Source organism: Telopea speciosissima, chromosome 7 (genome assembly GCF_018873765.1).
Source record: "Telopea speciosissima isolate NSW1024214 ecotype Mountain lineage chromosome 7, Tspe_v1, whole genome shotgun sequence".
NCBI classification, from domain to species: domain Eukaryota; kingdom Viridiplantae; phylum Streptophyta; class Magnoliopsida; order Proteales; family Proteaceae; genus Telopea; species Telopea speciosissima.
In genome coordinates this window covers 12,908,406-12,921,779 of record NC_057922.1, presented here as the reverse complement: position 1 = coordinate 12,921,779, position 13,374 = coordinate 12,908,406, and the positions used below count along the sequence as shown (strand labels likewise).

The 13,374-nt window shown below is 38.6% G+C and overlaps 1 protein-coding gene across 3 annotated transcripts; it reads left to right on the top strand.

The window, feature by feature from the left end:
• The first annotated feature begins 6,533 nt into the window (after positions 1 to 6,533).
• LOC122666813 (transmembrane protein 230) lies at positions 6,534 to 11,587 on the top strand. 3 transcript variants are annotated; one of them, XM_043862887.1, is made up of 3 exons: positions 6,534 to 6,918; positions 8,816 to 8,896; positions 11,408 to 11,587. In XM_043862887.1, exons 1-2 carry the CDS (start codon positions 6,642 to 6,644, stop codon positions 8,893 to 8,895), a joined length of 357 nt encoding a protein of 118 aa, XP_043718822.1. In that variant the 5' UTR covers positions 6,534 to 6,641; the 3' UTR covers position 8,896; positions 11,408 to 11,587. The 3 variants fall into 3 exon arrangements, with proteins under 3 accessions (XP_043718822.1, XP_043718821.1, XP_043718823.1); XM_043862886.1 differs by having other exon boundaries at positions 11,256 to 11,587; XM_043862888.1 differs by lacking the exon at positions 11,408 to 11,587 and adding an exon at positions 10,244 to 10,634.
• Positions 11,588 to 13,374: the final 1,787 nt, after the last annotated feature.

The following is a 13,374-nucleotide window of genomic DNA, read 5'->3' as shown; positions in this document are numbered from 1 at the left end:
ATCACCTCGAGAGAAAGTTAAGAAGAGGTTGGGCCTTGGTGCAGCGGTAAGGTTGTTCCATTGTGACCAAGTGGTCACGGGTTTGAGTCTGGAAACAGCCTCTCTGCGAAAGCAGGGTTAAGGCTGCGTACATTATGACCCTCCCCTGACCCCCCAGTGGCGGGAGCCTTGTGCACTGGGTACGCCTCAAGAGAAAGTTAAGACTGATAGGAATTAGTTCACAAATCTGAATCTACTTATATTAAGTATGTCCCAAGTAACATCAAAACCCACAAAGCTAGGGCGAGTAATCCAAGATTCTGAAGACTGGGATTTAACAGCTTTCTTGGTAAGTGAATCTGCAACGACATTAGCCTCTTGATAATTCCCATGATTTTTCATTCCAAAGTTTCTCCCACGGAAAAAAAACTTGTCATTTTGTCCTACACATTCTATAAGCTCTTGAACATCCTCAAGTTCAGTTTGATCTTTGCACACAACCAGATTAACATTAGAGAAGACCATCTTTGACATGCTTTTAACTAATGCTTAACCTCTTTAAGCTTTTAAGTAACAACATATAAGGCATGCCACTGATAGGAGCAGACCCAGACTGCCAAACAACCTTTTTAAAGTATTGGTGATGCATCCAAAATCTCTACATCCTAAAAGGGATATAGTGAGGCTGAGGGATGTCTTCAGAAGCAACCAAAATAGGTGAGTGGTCTGAGTAAAACCTTATCAAGACCCTTTGTTAACTACCATTAAAGAAGACCATCTCTGACAAGTTATCCCAGATTATTCTAATATGTTCTCTGATTACTCTACAACTCTGACCACTTTGAATTATCTGATATTGATATGCGCAGGGGTTTCTAATCACTTAAATGCCTCAGGATGGGTGTATGGTATTTTGTTTCAAGCTCATTTTCTTTTGTTGGAGGTGGGTTATATGGTGTCAGATCAGCAACTGGAGGCAACAGCTAGGGGTCTCTTTAAAGGGCTCTAACATGCCTCTCTTTTGGGATTGAAGATTGGCGAAATTTGGACCGATATGCCAGATATGGGTGATCTGTTTCCTGCGTCAATTTCGGGAGTTTGGCCATGGTACTCTCTTGCAATCTTTTTGTCTCTGTCTTGTGCTTGTAGTGACATGTTTTATGATTAAGAAGGATCATGAAGTTGTAAAGATCTTTAAGTAGTTAGCCATTAAAGCAATGAGGCATCGGTTGTGTTCTGTGGCCGTTGGGCCTATTGTAAATATGAACTCTCTTCTTTCTTAATGTTATTTTTTCTTGCTTCAAAAAAAAAAAAAAAACTACCATGGAAGGATTCCATCCAAGGTGAAGTACAGAAAGACCTGTCCAGAACAGCTTTAACATTGCCTTCTTGCCTATTATCAGACCATGTAAATTGTTGCCTTTAGGTGGAAGAGGTATAAGTTCACATAATGATAAAATAATATTAAAATCTTCAGCAACTCCAACATCAAAATGACCAGGGCCCTTCTCTCATGGAAGAACAATGGGAACTTAAAATCACCTAAAAGTGTCCAAGGAGCAGATGACTTGGTACTGTTGCAATGTCAGTCCAAAGGCTTCTGCGAAAAGCTCTGAAAGAGAGTTAGCATGTACAGAAATAACCAGAAACTTTTTTCCAACAACATCAAGGAGGCAGTGACTTGTCGCTCTGAACAGCTAACAAGATAGAATATTAGACCATGAAATACAAAGGTTTTGATTTTTACCAACACAGTTATTAGATTTAAAAACAGTTGAAAAACAAGCTTTTGAAAAGAAAGAAGAGAGCAAGTAATAACTTGCTGAGATAAGAGGTTCAACTAAGCACTGTATATCAGACCTAGAGTCAATGACATACTTCTTCAGAGCTCTTTTTGCTCTCAAGTTACTGATTCCACAAATGTTCCAGAATACAATCTTCAGTGGCAACAGAATTTATTTGACGTCTTTGATGAAGACTCAGCTAAGCGAGAAGGCCTGAAATTCTTCTTGTTCAACACCTTCTGGAAGCCCTGTACTTTTTGGAGCAAATTATCAACATGCTAGACTTCAAAAGATGCAATAGCAGTACTCTTGAAACAAGGACGTCTAACATTTTGCGACTTCGACTTGGGCAAAATAGATGAGTTATTGGAGATCAAACCAGTCATAGCAAGTGCCTGATGAACATCAGAAGTTTCAACAGATGGTGTTGAAGAAACAATTTGATTCACCAGAGCAATTGAGCTTGAGGAACATGGAGGGTCAATAGCAGGGTCAACAAACAAATCCTTCACAATAGACTCCTCAATAACAGAATCACTAACATCACCAACTACAGTTGTCTTTAGAAGATCACATAGCTAGCTATGTTTTTGCTCAACAGGACCCGCTGTTGCAGATTCTGCTGCTGCAACTCAAAACCATCATTACCAACTGCTTCCTGCTGGTGATTCAACTGCAAAGGCTGCTGTTGATTCAACTTTGAAGGAGATGATGCATCATGACCGTGTGGATCCATTCATAGGACATGGGACATACCCAGCTTAGGATCATCATCAACATAAGTTGCACTAGGGATTATAGGAGCACTGTTATCAGAATGTGCACACCATCATGTTTCTTTGCTCAGCAAGTATTCACATTGAACAGGTCCAAGTCTGAAGATCAAATATGTTCTGTGAGATTACTTGACCAAAAAAGGTATGGGTCTCGATGACACAAAGTCCTCGTCTAGATTAGGGTATAGAACCCACAAATAAAACTATTGCCTCCAATTTGAACTGGTTTGACCACGAGATCAGGTTCATGTCAAGTTGTGGACCAAGAAAGGTGCTAGGCATCATAGTCTACCCAGTTTAACCGGACTTCCATTCGTTCATTATTCCATCACAATATGCCAAGCCATGCATATGCACTGCGATAAACTCTACAGAGAACGATAATATACAAAGGAAGTAAAAGAGGAGATCGCTATCCAGCTGCGTTACAATGCAAGGGTTAGTATACTTAAAAGTAAATGAAAGAAACATATTAAACATATGTCAAGCTATTATTTGTTACCTAAACAGTTGCGAAGGATCTTACTACACCCTCAACGTCTTAGGGAACCTGTATTTATAGCCTAGGGTATTGCCAACAACGATAGTGATGTTCTCAATCCAAACTTGTTGAGTTCCCTTCAATTTCAAAAGAGTTAAAGGTAGTTTTGGCTCATCAACGACAAAAAATTGGAGGTAGACTCCTTCGTGCTACCAATTTTTATTTTGAAGTGGATTACAAAAAATAGAGGTTTTTGGATGGTTTTTGGGCAGTCCTTAGGTCGGCACAGGTTAGATAAAGAAATATAAACACAAAGTGGTTAATTTATTTCATACAAAATGAGAAACTACCAATATGTATTGAAACTGTATTTCACACAAGACTGGCAAGATCGCACTAGTGATGATAATTTGAATAAGAAAATGTATTTTATACCAAATAAGAAACCGTTTTTTATACTGAATAAAATTTGTTGATTCGGTTTTGGTATTTACTTTTTGTCTTCTGTACCGAATCGAAACATACCAAATTCCTGATAGGCCGATATTATACCAATTGAAATTAGTGTCTTATTATAATATTATTAAATATATGTTGTATGTATTATGGATTTTTTTTTTTGGACTTTTTGGAATCGAATAGGAACCTAAACCAACCCACCCATTAATTAATGGATAAAGTACACGGACCCCCCTAGAATGCACCCAATATTCCGTGTACCCCCCTAAGTGACTCAATATTCCACGTACCACCCTTGCTTTACACCCCAAATGCCACATAGGTCCAATCCGTTAAATACCACTGTTAGATGACAATATTTTGACCATTTTACCCTTTGCTTTATTTTCTTAAATCTGAAAAGACTTAAATACCCTCACTTATTTGTTATCCAAAACTAATTGAAAATAACCAATTTATCCTTTGTTTTATTTTCATAAATGAAAAGACCTAATTGCCCTTACTTATGTATTACCCTAACCTAATTTGAAAAGACTATTTTACCCCTAAATATTTGTTCCTAAAAACCCCAAAATGCCCTCATGTTCCCCAAATCATCATTTTCTTTTACATACCCACCACCACCACCCACCATTGGCTTTGGGTTCTAAGACAAATGCGAGGTAATTTCTCTGGAAACAAATCAATTTTCGTACAGGTTTCTCTTATCAACCAATTCGATGAAACCCTAACCCAATGATGAAACTTATATACTTACAATTCAACTTTTTTGAACTAATCTTGCTGTCCAATGCAAGAAAACAACTAAAAAGATAATGATTGATCAAGAGAAGAAAATAAAAAATTGCGATTTGCGATGAGTCTTTCACAAAATGGAAAGATTTGGAAGTTCTGCTCCTAGATAAAACCAGAGTTTCTAATACTTCCATCTCTGGTTTTTAGTGGAAGGCCCTGCTCCTCTCTCTCTCTCTCTCTGTCCTAACCTCTCTACTTCCCTTTATTCAAAGACCAAGCTCCAAAAGTGAGAAAGGGAAACAATGTGAAAAAGAAAAATTGAAATTGGGAGAAAAACTGAGTAAAGAGAAGAATTTGTTTACAGGTGTAACAGATTAGTATTGTTACTTTAGAAGATATTGTGTTGGTTGTAGACTGAAAATTAAGTTAAATGCATTGACAAGGAAACAACTAAGCGGACAGAGGTGGTGCTACTTTGTTGCATCTACAAATAAAAAAAAAAAAATATGTGTTTTTTCTTACCCCCAATTCAGGATTCGATTTCTAGAATGGTGGGTGGTGGTGGTGGCTACAGCAATGGTGGGTGGTGGTGGTAGTATTGGCTTTGGTGATGGTGTTAATGGTGGGTGGCGGTGGTGGTGGGTATGTAAAAGAAGATGATGAGTTGGGGAAGATGAGGGCATTTTGGGGTATTTAGGAACAAATATTTAGGGGTAAAATAGTCTTTTCAAATTAGGTTAGGGTAATACATAAGTGAGGGCAATTAGGTCTTTTTATTTATGAAAATAAAACAAAGGGTAAATTGGTCATTTTCAATTAGTTTTGGGCAACAAATAAGTGAGGGTATTTAAGTCTTTTTAGATTTAAGAAAATGAAGCAAAGGGTAAAATGGTCAAAATCTTATCATCTAATGGTGGTATTTAACAGATTGGACCTATGTGGCATTTGGGGTGTAAAGCAGGGGTGATACGTGGAATATTGAGGGGTGGTACGCAGAATATTGAGCCGCTTAGGGGGGTACGCGGAATATTGGGTGCATTTTAAGGGGGTACGTGTACTTTACCCTTAATTAATAGTCTTGGATCCCAAATTTAGAACCGATTAACTTATTGGTCTGATTCTGATCCTAACCCGGAACCGTTAAGAAACCGAACCAATTGACGCCCTTATCCACCACCACACCCCACCCTTCCCGTCACCCACTCACCCCCTCTCTCCGTTTGTTCCCCAACACCCCCTCACCCATCCCATTGCTTCTCTGCAACCACACCTCTGCTCAATCGCCTCCCCTATTACTATCAATCGTCTATCCCCTGCAACCTCCCTCCCCACCCTCCTCAAGGCCCCTCCCCTCTTTTTACTACCGCCCCACCCCTGCAATCCTACCCTCACATTTCTCTCTCTCCCTCCATCACCCATCTTTCAGTTCTCTGGGTGGTCACATTACTCTTTAATTTTGATTGGTTTTTATTACAAGGGTATTTTGGTCATTAGATTTTTTAAAATTATCGTCTAATGTTTTAGATTGATAGACTGGACTAAAGTGCTACACTGCTTTGAAAGTAGGGGCAGCTTGCAATTAGAAAATTTGTAAGGGTATTTGGAATAATGAGCATTTTCATGGGGGCATTTGTTAAAAAACCTTTTTTAAAATACAAAAGGGCCTCGAAGTTACACTCTTGTCCCCTTTTAAAATCACTATTTGCGTTGGTGGACGGTTTCTCTCCCGTCTTCCATCTTCGACAGAGCAGCGATACCCTTCGATCGACTTCGAGTCTTCGACAAGAAGGCCTGATCCTGAACGCCAAGTCACTTGTCTCCATCGCCCCTTTCCTTCCGACATACGGTTCGATATAATCGGAGGTAAACTCCTCTCTCTCTTCCTCTGCTTCTCGTTTTCGTTTCCTCAGATGGACGTTTCTGGAAGCCTGAAATAATTGTGATTATGCTTATGTCTTGTATGATAAAATCCAACCCTATAACATTTGGTGATTTTACTCGCAATCATGGTGTGATTTGTGAATCGATTCACTTAGGGTTTCGGAGCCTTCTCAAACTCGATCCATTGAAAGCATTGAAAATAAAAAATGGCTGTTAGATGTGGGTTTAGGGATATTCACCTCAACCAAAACCTTCTTGCCTTAATCCTTGAAACAGGGCTGATCAAATTTCACTATTGAAAGAGTCTACCATGATCTTCATATTCTGGTGCTTCTGAGGTGGGAAAAGGAACAGAAAAATTTCCTAATTTCATGCCGCTAAAAGGTCCTTTCTTACTTTCTGTGTAGTTTAATTTTACTCATCCATATTTTATTTCCAGGTTACATTTTGTTTGATGCCTCGTAAAGTTTACAATTTGATCTGAACTTTGAGCTTCATATCTCCGCGGACATATCATTGTGAATTGTAAAATTGGGATTGATTGGTATGACTTCTAGGCGCAATGTTCAGTACAGCCGCCTCCCTGTGGAGGATCAGAGGGATTATGACGATGATAGGGAAAGGGAAGAAGATCCTCGGTTTGCGTACACTCCCAAGAGCTTGGATAAGATCCCATGGAAGTCCATTGCCCTAGCACTTTTCCTCCTATTTCTCGGAGTGATGCTTCTATTTCTATCTTTCTTCATCTTCACAGGCCACATGGGAGGTGACAGATCACAGGCTTATGGCCTCCTAATGCTTGGCATCCTCACCTTCCTTCCAGGTACTTAGATATTTCTTGGATTAATGTTTTTTTTTTTTTTCATTTTTGTCTCACGCCGGGTTTATTGATCAAGGAAACCTGACTGAGCATTTGCTTACTGCTGAATTTGGACGATTGGGGCTCATTTGTTAATACTAATGGATCAGCCACTATTTTGACTACTCTTTGGACATGATCCACTTGCCTTTCTTTTAATTTGTCAATTGATGACCCAATAACCTGTTCCCGCACAGTTACAATTTTGAGTTTGATTACACAATGGAAGCATAAGTAAGTGGAGAATCTGGTGCTCAGTATCTATATACCTTGTATTGTTTTTTAAGTAGGAAACCAATTAAACATTATTTAGGCGTAAGGGAGAATAAACTTAAGGTATTAAACTATTAGGGCGATTGATCTCTGGCTGGGAGCACATGGGGCGGTCATTTCGCCCACCCCCCATGTGTCTGGGCGTATCCTGCCCCCTCCCGGCACAGAGAACATTTGTCCAAACTATTAATAGCATCTGATTTGAGCATGTTAGGACTAGAACTAAAAGAAATAAACATAATTAGGGAAAATTTTTCCTAAGTAGCCAGTGTACTGTACGCCCTTTAACATGCCCTAATTTATTATTTTCTCTCGCCCCTTACCATACAGGTCCCATGTGGATGATACTGTTCCCCATGCCACCATTGCTGTGGCGTGGGAGCTTCTCTCTACACTGGTAGTGTGGGGACCACTCTCGCAAATAATTAATAGAAGAGGCAAACTGAATTTAGATTGGATGTTTTCAATGCCATGACTGGAATCAGATGATTCTTTATATTAATAAAAATGCAGTGCATGGGGCATTTATGGTTGGTTCGAAAGTATTTCAGAATCTAATGCAAAAGTATTTCGAAAGCACCCTCTGAGTGGGCATTCTTTTGAGTTTTAAGTGTGGAGACGTCAAATAATAATTATGTACTTATTAGAGCTGTGCTGTTTGGGTATATGCATATGCATTTTTGTTTATATACAAAATTTTAGTATTCTTAAAGAATAACAACAATTTTATTGGATGCCTATGTGGATGTCTGAAAATTGGCCTTTTCTGATCCTTGTGGATGGTGTATATCTATCTATCTATATATAAATATTTGTTATAATGTGGAATCTAAAGTACTAGCATTATTGGGCATAACTAAACAAAAAAGGTCCTTCTACACATCACTATGCATAGTGAAGTATAACTCTTTACTATTTGCCACTTGGCAATGCATGGGTTAAGTCCATGTGATAGATGACTCCTCATACATCTCAATGGCCAAATTTTAGTCCAAAGTAAGCAAGGAAAGTTACTCAAACTCTGATTCAAAATTTCAGTAAATTATCAAAATGCCATCAAATGGAGATGAATATAGAATACAAATGATGTCTTTTGTAATTTTAGCTACTTTCTCTACTCATTTTAAGCTGAAATTGTACCAATGAGATGCTTGCTTGGTCCTCTATCACATTGATTAACCCATGGGGTGTCATGTGGCAAATAGTGAAACGTTATACTTCACTATACATAGTGACGGGGAAGACAATCCCAAAAAAATCATAAAAAAATCTAACTGTACATGCTGCACCGTTGGTGCACCCAACTGTTTGGAACTCAGCACCTAATAAGCCCCACTTGGCTTTCATATGCCAAAAGTCGTTGCTTTATTTTTACCGTGAGCAACAAACACAGCAAATTTCTTACAGGCACGACTTCTGTAGTTCTGTTGATGTGAATGTTCCAATTATCAGATTTTGTACCTTTTCCAGTAATGAAGATGTATATTAAAAAAGTTTTGGAGTATGGGTCATTCTATTATACTTGTGGTTGTGTTAATTTTATAACCATTCGAAAGGATGTGAAATTCATTCTGTTGTATGCCTGCAGGCTTTTATGAGAGCAGGGTCGCTTATTATTCATGGAGGGGTGCCAAAGGTTTCCGATTTTCATCAATCCCAAATTATTAAGGTTTGTTCCTCAACGTATCTGTCTTCACACTTAATTAGAGCTTTTCCTTCAGAATATTGTGGTATTGTTGGCTGATCCAGAAGCTCGTATTGTTTATGTGGGAGTACTGTATGTGTTTGTATTTTGTTGTTATTTTATAATACCTGTCTTGAAAGCTTAGTTCTTTAAAGGCTAGGGGTCAATGCCTGTGTACCACATCTATCAAATATATACCTCCTAAAGTGGATTCATATTTGAAACAAAGTATAATGTAAGACTAGAACCAGAATAGGTCTAATCCCTGGCAGTATCAAATAGAAAACCTCCAGAGTCTTGGGAGAAAGAGACATCAACTGTATATCTCAGAGAGGTTGTGTTTCTGTGGGTTGGTAGTAATTGGAATGGTTTCATTATCTAAAATAAAGAATGTTTCCCACCAAAAGATCAGTCCAATAATACCAGAACAATGGGATCTCAAATTGGTTGGAAGAGAATGATGATATCTCAAATTGTTAACCACAAGTGAACAAGAGAAGTAAATAATAGAATCCTTCAAATCAGTGACCTGTTGAAGCTGCAATTGAAGTTGAATAATCTCTTGAAGAATTAAGTTAAACTCCCCAACAGAAGAAACTGATGCAATGATCTTGATGCAGTAATCTTCAAAAACTCAATGTGACAATCAGTTGAAAGAAATTCCAAAGACTTTAAGCACTCTTGAACTCGATTACTGAAACTAGGGTTTGGAATCAAGAACCGATGGAAGTGGATGGGGGAAGGTTGGGGTTGGCTATCTCAGCCTGGGCATCTCACTCATCCTATCTCAGGATTTTCACAAAGGCTCAAGTTATTATTCATTAATCAAATTTGTGTACAATGCTGGCCTCCTTTACAAACTTATATAGAAGACTCAAAAATAGATTTCTACACTAAAAAGGAAAGGCCTAACCTTATCCTTAATTAATAAGGTAATCTAAATTGACTAGGAAAGTGAAATAATAAGGAAAACAGATTCAAAATAGGACTCTAACGAAACTAATGAAGCCAATCCCGTTTCCTACTTTCTACCCATATTTTAGGCTCATTAAATTGGCCAATTACAAGGTAAACCCATGGGATCAAAGTCCCAATACATATATGACCCAGCCCAAAGCTTATTTTCAATAAACCTTTAGGTGTGTGTATAGTGGCATAGCTGTTTCCCCTTAATAATATTCCTTCACTTACTAAAAGGAAGATTCAATTTACTACAATGCATGCAAAAGTTTCTAACATTTGGATATATTCATCTAAAAGAGGTCAAATGGAGGCTTTATTTCTTCTCCCTATGCTACTGCTGCTTTCCTCATCCTTCTGTCCTACTATCAGATTCCAATACTGGCCTTGGAGAGACGAGTTGATAGCCAGGTTGTTGATTGTTGATCCCACTGGATGGGGTAGTTATGCCTAGTGGACCTTGATCCTCTACTGCACAAGCATAGGGATATCGCTGCTGAACCAATAAGCAGCTGCCATGTCAATAGATTTGAGCAGAGCCATGATAGCAACCACACTCTGTCTCCCCTTAAAAAAATGATGATCTCTTTTTAAGATGGCAAAAAGAGTAATTTTCCTTCTGTCCTGCTCCTAATCATGTCCAATCGGATTGCAATCAATTTGCTCCGAGTGTTCTCGTTTCCATTCTCTCTGTTTCTCAATGTTTTCCCTCCTATCAAATCTCATTAGGGAAATATCAATAAACCCAACAGCTAAACTGAAGACAAAAAAGAAAAAAGAGGGAAGTGACTAATGGAGCTAAGAACTGTGAACTGTAAAATAAGCCCAAATTATGAGGAAGCTTGGAGCACTAAATCAAGCCATTGGTGAATCATATACCTTCCCTCTTGAAAGATCAGATCGAAGGTGAATTGATTTGCTTAAGTTTGTCCAACAAAGAAAATCTACTGAGATTTGTTTTAAGTAGAATGCGCCATAGGCCCCGTGAGCCTTTGCCCTTTTCTAATATATTCTTGGGAAAAAATTCTCTGAGCTGCTAGGGGAGGGTACGTTAGTGCCCTCTCTCACTCTCACCTCATTGGGGCTCTCCCCTATGCCGGTTTCTCAAGAACCCTCTCCCTATAATCTTTCTTCCATCTGTTTGTGGAAAATGTTAATATTTTTTATCTGGAAAGCATTTTTCAATGCAATACATGAATTCACTTATGTTTTGCTGTTAGTGAGCAATGGTGATGCTGACACCATACACTGATCTGTTTTACACCCTTCTATATATTAAAATATATATAAAACTGAAGCCATTTACTTTTCTTGATGTTAAAATATATAAAACTAGCGGCATTTACTTCTCTTGATGTCTTTTTTTTTCTCCCTCCTTTCCTAGGGACAAGTTGGTTGCAATCTATTTGCCTTATTGTCAACGTGGGAACTGTTATAATCTTCTTGCACCATTTGTGCTCATGTGAGGACTGTTCTATTTTCCTGTGGAACATCATCATCTCCTTCCTGATGATGCATTCCTACTTCGGTTTTAAGGGCATACATTTGTACAGAGCATGAGACACAAATCTCCCCTGGAAGTTGTTCAAGTTGAGGATTTAATCAAATGCTGTGTGATTTGTAGATTATATGGATCTATTATGCCTTACTATCATTGATTTGACTGCATATGTAAATCAAATGCTATGTGATTGTGAATTGATGAATTGCACATCCAATGTATCCCGAGCATTACCGACAGTGGGTAACTCGATGCTGATGTCTAACCAATAAAAATTACTTGAGCCTTTGATTATGCTGTAGCCTGTAGTGCCGCTCCTATTGTCACTGGTGAGAGCCCATATTTGAGACCTGCATGTTAGAGAATTATTGAGACTGAATCATTCAATGTTAAGAATGAAATGGATGGATATAAAAATGTGCAATTGTGTACAGTTGGTCATGAACCCCGACAAGAACCCAAGCTGTGCAGAGTTTCTCATGAGCCCTCCTCTATAACATGAACATCCATGTACTGCCCTTGGTCCTGGTCTTGATATTGCTTATATGTTTCAAAACCTGTTCCCCAAAAAATCAATCTTAGTTTATTGGTTAGGATGGCAAGAAGGGAGGTAGGGTCGGTAACGGCTTTACCCTTATTATGTCGAGGGTTTTGGAGGTCTTCATCCTTGCCCTTTAGGGTAGTCATAAATTTCCTTATTTACTTGAAGAGTAATTGGGTAAGGCAAGTAAAGACTCAATGTTCTTAAAGTGCGTCCCAATGCATGACCCTACTTCACAGAGAGGTGTTTCCATGTTTTGAACCTTACCACAACCTTACTTGCGCCAAGGCTCGCAAAGACTCAATAATGTTCTTCTAACCTTTACTTCTTGCCCCTAAAGGGATGAAAAAAAGGGGAAATTTCCTAGATCCACTTGATAAAAAAGTTAATTACAAGATTAGTAGTTTTAAAATATATTTACGGTTACTAGTTTCAATTTTAAAAAGATTTACTCAATCTCCAATGTTATTTTTTGCTCATACTGTTCGAGATGAAAACAAAATTAAACTTCCTTAAATACGCCAACCTCTTTTCAGCTTCTCTCAACATATTTTTTTTATTTAATTCTTTCATTTTTAATGCCATATGTGGGATCCAGCTCCTCTTCTTTCTCTGAAGAATGCTGCACCATCCTGCGCCTGCAAACCCCTTGGAGGCTCCACCTCTACCTGTAACACCCACACCTTCTCCTGCTGTCTCTCTCTCATCCCCTGCCTCCCTATCCTCCACTGTGCTCTCATCAACCCACGCCTCACCCCCCTGCTTCTCTGCCCTTTCCCCTCCCCCATCTCCCGTCAACACTGGGAACTTTGTCAAACCACGGGACAGTAAATTTGAATGGTAAAGTTTTGATTCGCGCCTAACTGATAACAGCCCGATGAGATTCTAAAATGCTCCTTCACTATCTCGCCATGGCTGCTCCGTTCCTGCAGAAATCCCAAATCCCTTTGCACGCAGATCCAAAATCGAATCTTGAGTTTAGAAACAATGATTTCGGAGGAACCCATCTTAGGATCAACTTTTCTCACAGAATCCACTTCAGAGATGGAATCTCCAGAAACCCAATTCTCAAATTGATATTTTGGTATGCTAAAACTACCTCACCTTTTTGGCAAATTCAGCGAGAGAAAGACGTTGATCAGAATAACATAATCGAAGATCTTTTGATCTTCCTCCACTAACTGATTTCGTCTCAATAATTCACTGTTAAAAAGGAAGTAGAGAGGGTAGACGTTGGATACTTGACTTCTCAATTAACATTTTAATTAGAAATTCTTGAAGGGCTTGGAAATTGGAGTGGACGCTTGATAGCACAAAGATCTCTTCTGGGTTTTGAGATTCAAGAGCCCAAAATGTCTTATTCTTTTATTGAAAATTGGGAGAAAGCTTACATTTTTATCATTATCAAGGAGATGATCTAGTGGCAGTAGAGGAATCCGAAGTTGTGTGATTGTGCAACAT

What these genes read in the sequence shown, in the direction of transcription:
- LOC122666813 (XM_043862887.1), top strand. Translation starts at nt 6,642, where the DNA reads ATGACTTCTAGGCGCAATGTTCAGTACAGCCGCCTCCCTGTGGAGGAT. An exon ending in CATCCTCACCTTCCTTCCAG is followed by an intron (nt 6,919 to 8,815) that starts GTACTTAGATAT and finishes GTATGCCTGCAG; the next exon opens with GCTTTTATGAGAGCAGGGTC.